Source organism: Chenopodium album, chromosome 24, assembly GCF_948465745.1.
Source record: "Chenopodium album chromosome 24, dcCheAlbu1.1, whole genome shotgun sequence".
NCBI classification, from domain to species: Eukaryota; Viridiplantae; Streptophyta; class Magnoliopsida; order Caryophyllales; family Amaranthaceae; genus Chenopodium; species Chenopodium album.
In genome coordinates this window covers 6,348,394-6,359,761 of record NC_137857.1, presented here as the reverse complement: position 1 = coordinate 6,359,761, position 11,368 = coordinate 6,348,394, and the positions used below count along the sequence as shown (strand labels likewise).

General features: G+C 29.3%; 2 protein-coding genes across 2 annotated transcripts; both read right to left on the bottom strand.

Moving 5' to 3' along the window:
* Positions 1 to 1,294: 1,294 nt before the first annotated feature.
* On the bottom strand, positions 1,295 to 3,775 carry LOC145612442 (gamma-glutamyl peptidase 5-like). The gene is made up of 3 exons (XM_081667811.1): positions 3,419 to 3,775; positions 1,583 to 1,924; positions 1,295 to 1,473 (listed from the first exon to the last, which is right to left on the bottom strand). Exons 1-3 carry the CDS (start codon positions 3,749 to 3,751, stop codon positions 1,342 to 1,344), a joined length of 807 nt encoding a protein of 268 aa, XP_081523937.1. The 5' UTR covers positions 3,752 to 3,775; the 3' UTR covers positions 1,295 to 1,341.
* Positions 3,776 to 6,573: 2,798 nt separating this feature from the next.
* On the bottom strand, positions 6,574 to 11,368 carry LOC145610459 (putative peroxygenase 5). The gene is made up of 6 exons (XM_081665801.1): positions 11,332 to 11,368; positions 10,741 to 10,833; positions 10,448 to 10,530; positions 9,893 to 9,987; positions 7,098 to 7,223; positions 6,574 to 6,835 (listed from the first exon to the last, which is right to left on the bottom strand). Exons 1-6 carry the CDS (start codon positions 11,366 to 11,368, stop codon positions 6,694 to 6,696), a joined length of 576 nt encoding a protein of 191 aa, XP_081521927.1. The 3' UTR covers positions 6,574 to 6,693.

The window sequence follows — 11,368 nt, the reverse complement described above, 5'->3', positions numbered from 1 at the left end:
ATGTGTTATGTGGGGTCCTTGTTTATTAGTGGAACTTTTTGTCATTCTTGTGTGATTTAATTCATTTATGTTATGTAATTCTATGATTTACTAATAAGTTAAAATTATCGGGGAAAAAAAAATCAAGTATTCCAACAACGTTGTACTTCATACCATTTGTTTTAAAATTAAGTAAAAATAACATATCATTTTTTTTTGAGACAAAAATTAGTTTTGTATTTGCAAAGGTAATAAAAGTGTTGCAATGAAATTACTTTCCTTTTAACATAAAATAAAATACAATTATTGATAGAGTATAAAACATATTCCTGGGCCTCAACCATCAGTTTAAGCTTTTGGTTGAATTGGTCCTCCAACATGGTATCAAGAGCCAGCGTGACACAAAGGTCACGGGTTCGAATCTCATTTACCCCCCACTTTCAAGTGGAATATTAAGCGCAGGGTATGAGGAGGGCCCATGCTGCATCCACACTTCTAGCCGTTGGGCTCTCGGGTGAGGGGGCGTGATAGAGTATAAAACATATTCCTGGGCCTCAACCACCAGTTTAAGCTTTTGGTTGAATTGGTCCCCCATCGTTATCAACTTAAGGATAAGATTCATTCTCCATTGTATTAAGGAGGGAAAAACATAACCAAATGTATTCAACACCATTTATTGTACTAATGCATATTGAACTAGGATTTTGCTTGAAAATTGGAGATTCTTAATGGGAATTGACATGTACAACATTCCGACATGGTGATAGGATTCCACAATAGTTTGGGGGCGTGGGGTTGATTCCATATCTCAAAGATACAATATTCTCAATTGAAACATATCTTGTTATTGGAATCATGTGTGACACTTTACAGTTTACATATTGGACATTATCGACTAGGGTCTAGGGGTGAGCTAAATTCTAGAGTACTTAGAATTGGAACCGAAACATGTTAGTAACCTGCAGCATTGGGAAAAAGAATTGAGACCTTGTCGCATTAGATTTTGGTTCAGGATCTCAATTTTTTAGAACTAGAACTCGTTGCGTACCCTATAAACAACAATTCCAATACTAGGTATTTAAAGCCTTAAAATGCTATTCAATAATCCCAAACCATGCATAATAGTTGACATTAATATATTAGCATAATCGGATAATTTAAGCCCAAGTCTAATAATTTAAGCTTAAATTAATTGACATTAATATATCATAGACTCATAATTGTAAACATGGTCACGAGTCACGACATAATAGTAACATAATATTAGCATAATCGGATAACTTCTAAGCAAGTTAACAACTTAACTTGGTGTTTAGCTAGTTTCGACTGTACAATACTTGAAATAATAATTGTTATATTAGATTAGAAAAGTTCAACAAATCCATAAGAAGAATTATGTCTTCCCTTGAGAAAGTTTTTGCAAATCTTCTCCAAGTGTTTTCTATCAGGCTCAATGTTTTCTATTTTCGACCTTGTAGCTTCAGCAAATTCTTCCTATGTATACGAAAAAATTTGAAATATATCAGAAATTAAAAAGGTATGATAACAAGCTCGTGTCAAAATAAACAATTCACATGGTTTAAAACATTGGAGTTATTTTTACCTCTATAGAACTGTTGGTAAGTAGACGATCAATAAGGTTGTAAAGAATGTCTTTGGTATATTCGGGATGTCCTTGAATGCCCAAAATGTGGTTGCCAATGGTAAACATTTCCACCTTTGTCTTATCAGAAAATGCAACAACTTCAGCATCAATTGGCACCTCCCACACTTCATCTTGATGGCATTTTATTATTGTCAGGGTTTGTGAAATTTCATGATTTGAAACCTCTAAATTAAGTTGAGATGTCAAAAATTCCTTGTTATTTATTTTTATTTCTCTTAATCCTATGTCCCATCCTGTGGGAGATCTTGCCACTTTTCCTCCCAATGCCCTGCATAACACCTATAAAAAAAGTATCAAAGTCAAATTAAAATGATAGTAGTAATTAATAATAATACTACCTCCGATTTCTTTTAGTTGCAACTTTAAAATATTTTATATCTCTCATAATACCCTAAAGTTGCAACCAAAAAAAAAATCGGAGGTAGTAGGTTACTTTCTAAGTTTTAATTAAATAGAGTGCATTAACTTCTAAACTGGTTTATTTTATTCTTAAGATACATATGTCTTGTAACTTTCAACAACTTATAGCTATGATAGATTTGAAAAGAACTTCCCTACCTTATAAAAAGTAGAAAGTTACTCTTATGAATAGTGTAATGCCAAGTATACCCTTTAAAATGTGTATTTACATATATACCCTCATTAATGTATACAAGTTTTTTTAATGAATAGTGTTTGGACAATTATACCCTCTAAAATATTTAATTATGTACTTATTTGCTCTATGCTTTAATGTTAGTTGTCTTGGACATTTATATACTCATAAACATAGTGTTTACATATTTTTTTTTCCATTAAATCTGTCAACAACTAAATTTATGATTTTAACACCAAGCCGAAAGAGTCTCTAGATTTGACTAGCTATGTGCGCGCATCGCGCGCGTTAGCTACCCTAGTATATATAAAAGGATAAATATGTTTTCTCTATTTACTCAATGAAAACGGACTCAATTAAGCGTGCTCTACTACTAGCTAGGACCGGTTGAGAGAGTTCTTAATTTATTATAAGTTCATACAAGTCATTGTACATATTATCGCTATCATGACATGTCAATTGTATTATCCGGTAAGTCAAAAATGTTTTTGTAATATTCGACAAATATTCTTGTAATGTAATATTTTATGAAAAAAAGAATAATCATGTTGTAGAGGGAAAAAACTAGTCCAAAAATATTCTTTGATAGATATATATTCCACTTTATGTAGTTAAAAAGATTTAAGATTACATATTTCTATCAAACCCCCAAAAAATAAACAAAATTTAAATTCCTACCATATTGATTCACTATTTATCACGAGAATAAAAACCTAGTTAATAGCCTTTTCGTTGTATAAGGTAATAAGTCAAGTCAAGTCAATATATATATGATATCTCACTTTATTTCTTGCCTATAATATAATTTTATGTTCCCTTGTCCCATAATTATAAGTTAATAACTATTATCAAATGCTTAACCACATTTACTATCGCATGATTCTTTATATGAATATGCTTCTTTTTTCAAAAGGAATATGCTCGCTTTTTTTTCACTATAATCACAATACATTGGTTTGTAATTGAAAAAACAAACATGCTATATGCTCATAATATAATTTTTCTTATTTTTTTTTAATGATTTATGTTCATATCAAATTATAAATTGTGTATTCTATCATCTAAGTAACATACACATAACACATGCATGGTGCCATAATATATGTTCTTGAAAGAGCCCTATATAACAATTCAAATGATTTATCACGTACTCGTTGAAATAACTGGAGTATGTTTACCTGATGACCAAAGCAAATGCCGAGAATTTTCTTTTGCATGGAATCAAGAGTTTGCAAAAGAATGCAAAGCTCAAGGATCCAATACTCATTTCCATAAGCATCAAAAGGACTTCCACTAACAACAAACCCATCATACATCTCAAGCTCATTCACATTTGGAAATTCACCCTCCACAACCCTATACAAATCCCATGTCTCTCCTTCTTCCCCGAAAGCCGCCACGAAAACATTGAAGTATCCTCCATACACTTTCTTCACGTACTCTGAGTCATGTGCTGCTAGTAGAAGAGCGTATCTTGTCTTCATCATATTCTTATGATCACCATTTTCCATCTTCTATGAATTTTATATATTACTAATCAAGAGGATAATTGTACTAGTTATTAGCTAACTAATTTTTTTTGTTTCTAATTTAGAGAGAAACTAAATTGAACTTTGAAGAAAGATTGTATAGAGTTTTAGTGAAGTGTATGTGTTTAAAGTTGTGGTACGAAGAAATTTGAAGGTTGAAGTTACCTTTATATAGCATAAGGTTTTTTTTTTCCCTTCACTTTTTTATGCTATGATGATGACCCCACTTAATAAAATTTTTACCAACTAATTTAATGTGCCATATTCCATAAATAAAATAAAAGTTTAGCTAATTTAATGTATATTGTATACTCTTGCACTTTATATACGTTAGAAAATCCTAATAAAAATACTCTATGTTTTGTATTCTTATAAAGATCATGGACACATTCATCCAAAAACATATATTGAATATGGAAATATTATTCTTTATTTATTATTATTTTATATATTATAAATATTTATTTATGGTCCTAAATAATAAGTTTTGTATAAAATAAAAGGAAAAAAGTGATATTGACAAATTTCTTTCTAAATTAACATATAGAAGGAAAATCATAGGTTTCGAGTAGATAGTGAAAATGGTGAAAAATCACTAATTAATTTCCAAAAAGTCAACGGTGAATTTAGTTTTTCACCTTGCTAGCTACTAGCCTACTAGTAGTTGCTACAACAATGCTTTCATTGTCACCTATTAGTTATTACTACAAGCCAAGAATATGGCAATGTCAACTTTTCTCCTCTTTCAAAAAATATTTTCCATTGGTTTTTTATTAATCAAGTATGCTTTCATGTCTAGATTAAAACATGAATTTATCTTGCCAAAAAAAAAAAAAAAAAAAATTGCCTTGATTTTGTTTCTAGATACGCTATTAGAGAAAATTACATTGTATGAAACAATTGTCTCAAAAGTTTTGCTACCCTTAATCCCTTATAAGTTATGTAAAATTGACTAAAATCTATATTATGTAGTCGGAGCTAAGCTCTAGTGAATCGGGTGGGCATCCTAAAAAAAGTATATGGTTGTCTAAATAACTTTGCTATTTAGGCATGTAAGGATCTAAGTTCTTATATGTCCTAATTAGTCTAAGGTGCAACAACGTAAAAAAAATCAACACTACGCTCTATAAAATGAACATTTAGTGAACAAATATGAACATTTAGTAAAAAAATTATGAACATGAAAAAAATGAACATTTAATAATTAAAAATGAACACCTAAAAAAATGAACATTTAATACTTATAATGCATATGTTCATAATTAAATGCATTATATTCATAATAATATTTTATATGTTCATATATAATTTCAAATATTCATAATGTAAATATGAAGTGTTGTTCATGAAATATTAATTAAATCTGTTTATACATATGGTGTCTTTCTTAAAGGTTTATGTTCATATTTATTTACGTATATGTTCACCTTTTAAATGGTTATATTCACTTTAAGAAAACCAATGCTTACGTTCATATTTTGAAATGTTATGTTCACGTTCTAAAATGCATAAGTTCATATTTTTTTATGCCTATGTTCACTTTCTGAAAAGCTAATATTCACATTTAAGGCAGCCTATGCATATGATCATATTTTGCATGATTATGTTCATTGATAAAAAAAATGCAGAAAATCAGATGAAATTCAATTCGTTAGAATTAAGAAAATCATATACTACCTCCGTTAACATTTAGTTGCAACTTTGGAATATTTTATGTCTCTCAAGTAATACCCCAAAGTTACAACTAAATTTTAACGAAGGTAGTATAACCTAATCAATCGAAGTTAATCACAAAATCACCACATAAGAAATCGAAAATCACACATTTTTATGCCTATATTCACTTTCTAAAAAGCTAATGTTCATATTTTTTATACCTATGTTCACTTTCTGAAAAGCTAATATTCATATTGTGCTGTTGTTACATCTATTTCTAGGTGTATGAGTGTGCACCTAAGAATATGCGTATACGTCCAACACAAATTAACAAATTGTTAGGCCAATCAAAGTCAATTTAGGCCCAATCTAAACTTTTAAACACGCTCCCCAAAACTCCAAAAGAAGCCCATTAGGTCCAAGTCCAGCCACCAAAATAAATAAGTACTACGTATTGTCAACTTTCAAAGGGATCCCAAGGTACTTTCAATTTGTTCATTTATGCACATTTCTCAAGAAAGATTATACGGAGTATCTTTGTTCTCTTTCAAATATTAGCTTAAGCATCAAAGTGAAGATTTTCAGATGCCTTCCCGAGCTTAGTTTAATCATATCTGTATAAGGGTGAAACGCCCTACCACGTTGAAGTCTTCCTTAATTACATTGTACATCAAGAAATCTGCCCTCATTATATTGCAAGGTGAACCGGTGATTGTTTAATCAACTCATTTTGTGTGCGGCTGGCCACATCACGTATCTACCTATAAAACAACAAAATAACCCTCTAACACTAACGAGTAACGAGTAGCCCTTGCAATACTGATCGAGTAACCTTCATTACACTAATGAAGACATGAAGTAATCCCCATAGAGAAATTTTTACATTACATATATATTATACTACCTCCGTTAACTATTATTTGCAACAAATAATACCCCTTTATTGCAAATAATAGTTAATGGAGGTAGTATATACAAATTAAAAATAAACACCACACCATAATTACATGCTAAGCTAGAATGAACAACATTGTATAGTAAATTCAAACCCATATGTTAAGTACACAACTACAATATCAAATTGGTGCAACCCAATGAAGATCAACAACCCCAAACAAATTGATCCCCTCCATAAACACTTGGAAAAGTGAAGTATAAAAATGATGATGTACATAAATTTAAAATGATTCACAAAATATGTTTAATCACACTATGTATATGACATAGTCCAACTAATTAATTAAGCTAGCTAGCTTTGTTTATGAATCTTATTTTGCAGATTTCCTCTCCATTTCCAACTTCTCAAATAAGCTTCCATCATATACTCCTCTTACTACATCTTTTTGTAGCAACCCATCCTTGTCCTTGCACAGAGAAAACAATACCTTCCATTCTACAAAGGCCCCAATCCTGTAAAAATAAAAGACGATCAATTATAATCTAAATTTGAAACATAAAACATATATCAGGTGCTTTCGTTCTTTTTTTTAAATTCTATTTAATTACAGCATGTATAAAAACTTGGGAAAAAAACGTCTATTTTTTAAAGATTAGTATAAAACTAAGATAACATAGAGGGCGCGAGGAAGAGAAAAACTAATTATCTTTGAAATGAAAAAAAAAAAAATCGATAGAACATAAAGAGTGAACGAAGTTAAGAAGCAATGCTAACCTTCCGGTTAAGTCTTTTGGTTCTCTGTTTGCCTTGAGCATTTCACTAAGCTCTTCAGAGGTGAGAGCATTTGGATTTGAGCGAGCATGCTTCCTAAAGATGTCTTCAAACTTTGATTCTACAAACCTATGAATAAATAATTAAATATGCAAATGATCATATTGGTTAACGTAACACACGCAATATAGTTTCATAACAATGATGGAGGATGTATTTCTAGTGTTTTTAACGTTACATGCTTGTTTTTCAAAACTTTACAATGAATAAACATTTCATGCTTTTGTTATAATCCATTAGCCATTTGACACTCTTCCGCGTGTTTACTGCTATATAGCTAGTGACATATCTAGAGAAATTCACTTAAGTTATCTTACACATGTTCTTTATCAATCAATCAATATATATATTAAAACTCATGGCAAGACATGATGTTTTGCCATGTGTCAACAATTTTGCCATTTGGCATATGATGTGTCGTCGCCAAATCATACCATAACATTAATTATTGAAAAACTCTATGCATTAACTTTCATGTATTAATATTAAATTTAATTGATAAACTCTTTATATGCATGGCATGACAATTTCCCTTGAATTGAACTAACTCCTTAATAATTACATCCCTACCTTATAAAAGCATGAAAATGCTCTTATGAATAGTGTGATGACAATTATATCCCTCGAAATGTTTGTTTACCAATTTGCCCCCAATTAAAAAAAAAAAGGAAAAAAGATATTAGTATATGCCTATGTGGAATAGTAATGGTTTTTTTTTTTACTTTTCAATACTAATTTGTACTAATAAATTGAAGACTATTCAATGGCTACATAAATATTGTAGTCATTGTAATTAAATTAACTTAGCCCTTTCAATATCTAGGACCAATCTTATCCGTTCATTATATTTGACTTTTAAATTATTTATATACATAAAAAAAAAAAATTGTTCAAAAACTGTTTTCAATTCCTTTTTTAATCTGCTGAAAAAATTTACCGATGGCCAGGCATACAAATATACAATTCATAGTTTTTGTTACTTCTTCAAACAATTGATTTCAATTCCCTTTTATAGTTGTCAACATATAGTCATGAAATCAGATCAATTCTTTCAGCTTTGCTCTTTATGGAATTATGGATCAATATGGCTAGAGGCCAGATAAGTGATTATTAGTTCTTTCATCAAAATGATTGAACAAGTAGAATAATATATAATTAATCTTCATTTCAGTTCTTCACCCATATAAAATACCAAAATCAGCAATAAGATGGGATATTAAACTATCAACAAGATCATCATACTAAAGCCATATATCAATGGAAGGAGAAGTGAACATTGTTAAAGGAATAATAAAGTAATCGATTATTATTTTATTTTAATTTTTAATTTGTCAATTAAATGAATGGTCAAGATTTAATACCGTATATCAATGGTTTAGATTAAAAGATTACAATCGCTACAAAATTGTTGTAGTCATTGCAATTTGCAAAATTGTCCCTAATAAATGCTTCGTAAGATTAACATTAAAAAAAAATAAAAAAGGTAAAAAGATATTAATATGTGGAATGGTAATAGTAGTTTTTTTTTTCTTCCAATATTATTAATTTGTACTAAATACTTCATTATATTAACATTTTTTTTGAAAGAATCGCAATATTAACAATATGGAATTATTTAGATGTTTCGTATATAATACTTGTAGTTTTGTAGTATTCCCTCCGTCCCTAAATTACATTCCTCTTTCTAGCATTAATTCCTCACATAATAGAGAGAAAGAGGAATGTAATTTAGGGACGGAGGAAGTAGCTTAGTTACAGTATATTTCCTATAGTGGAATGGTAAATTGGTAATAGTTCTTTTTCTTCCAATATTAATTTATCCTAATAAATAATATTTACATTAATGAATTATTTAGATGTTACATATTACTTATAGTTTTGTAGTAGCATAGTATGTAAGATATTTTTCCAAGCTTTAAAAATTAGATTTTTTTTCAAAATTGTTATATACTTTGAGTGATGTGTAAACCTTAATCATGAACAAAAAGTCATTTTTGCAAATAATTTAAACCAAAATACCATACACATATAGTCAAAAAGTATTAGTGACCTGATAGGCATACAACTGCAATTACTCTTCTCAAAGGGTAACCATATCGCGCGCATCGCGCGCGCTAGACCCCCTATTAATAATAAAGTTTGTAAGAAATTAAACATTACTCCATTTTTATTTTGTTCATTAACTCATAAAATTGTAATCATAGAGTAAAAGATTTTTGTGCATTATGGAGTCGTATATATTTTGACATCAAATTTATAAAGATTTGATTTATCATATTTCTATGATTATTTTAATGTAAAAAAATTATTCTTATAATCAAACCAACTCATACAAGCAACAAACTACTTAAGCTATCATATTAAATAATAAAAAAAAACCACCACTTAATCTCTCAATGACAAACAAGCCAAAATATATATAGATCGATTAAAGTAATAAATTTATAATGACCCGGGGCATCGCCCGGGCCAATAACTAGTTTCTAAATAAAATCTAATCAATAACAAAGCAATAAATTATTAATAGAAAAGGGATTCAATCATACATGAATTTCACGCATGAGTTGACAATTATTATTTGTGCAAATGCAATAACCCAAGACATAATAAGTTTGTTGTATCCACTTGAAAAACCTTCAAAGATTAGGATACACTACTCCATAGAGATAATTTTGTAAGGTTAATATTAGAAGTTTCCAATTTTCTAAAGAATGATGCAATAACATTATAAAATATACCTTCCTTGTGTGTCATAGGTACCAGTATCACTCCCATGTTTGCCTTTGGCTATGTTATTTATTTCTATTGGGAAAAGCAAAGAAGGAAATTTTCCCTGCCAAAAAATAGAAAATAAATTGTCAAAAATCATTTTTCAATAAGTATACTGATTAATCAAAAAAAACATATGAATTTCTTTTACTTTTCTTTGTTTGTTTTGTTAAATGGCGGAAAACAATTTTATTCCTATTGGTATAAGTTACTTATTAAAAATTTGAAGCCATTTTCCTTTGTAACGATTAACAAAGGTATGTCACATTTTTCAGTCTACTCCTTACGCCTCTATTTTCTCTCCTCTATCATTCCCTTCCATTTTATATCCACATTCTTTTTCTCCAAAACTTTTCTTACAATCAAACAAAAAAGTTATCCCTTTTCACAATCATATTTTTCCATTGAAAATTGTTTTTTTTTTTAAATGATTTTCCATGAAAAACGTTTATAATCAAAACAAATAGAGCCAACATTATTGCAGGAATTGATCATGATATACTCGTAAAGATTAAAAGAGGTACCGGGCGAGTTTTTGGACTGATGGTCAAGGTGACAAAGGTGGTGGCGATGGATATAAATAGCCCACATCCAATGGCACGCAATCCTACAACATTACACTCCCAATAAGTTTATCAAAAATTCTTGAAATTAAATCATCAAAAATTAATCTAATAAATAAAAAACAAAAAAACCAAAAATCAATTGATCATATTTTGAGGAATTATTTGGTTTATAATTGAACCAAAAATCCTTAAAATATAAGTACGAAAAATTAGCTAAAGTTTAAGGAGAAATATATGGTTTATAATTTAACCTTTGAAGGTCTCCCATGGATAAATAACACCATCATGATTCCTATCAAAGAAAGCAGCATGTTTAGCAAGCACGTTTTCTCCTGTTCCTTCAACTACATACATAACCACAACAAATTAATTACTGTGTAATTTATAAAAACACACTAAAAATGCGTTAATCAAACATAGATATAGTAGTACTTTATGTCTTTATCATCTCAGTTTACTTGTCCATGACCATTTGCACATAATTTTATATATGCAAGCGAAAATATAGAGAGAAAAACATGAGTAGTTGAGTATGGGACCCAACAACTAATGAAATATGTAGAGCAATAAATTTTATGAAAAAAAGTGAAATAGGTAAAATAATAATAACAATAATAATAATAATAATAATAATAATAAAATAATATATGATGAAAAAAAATGAAATAAGTAAATTACGACACCTAAATTAAGAAAATGAGACGAGTAATTTAGAACGAACGTATATAGAAATCCAAGAACACCTATACTGATCATGGCATAAACCATGCCTAGATACCCGAAGACCGGTTTTCCGGAAAAAGTAGACCACGTATATAATATATATATTGGAATGTACATACCTTCATTGTGATTAGTAATACTATTTGAAGCATCCAT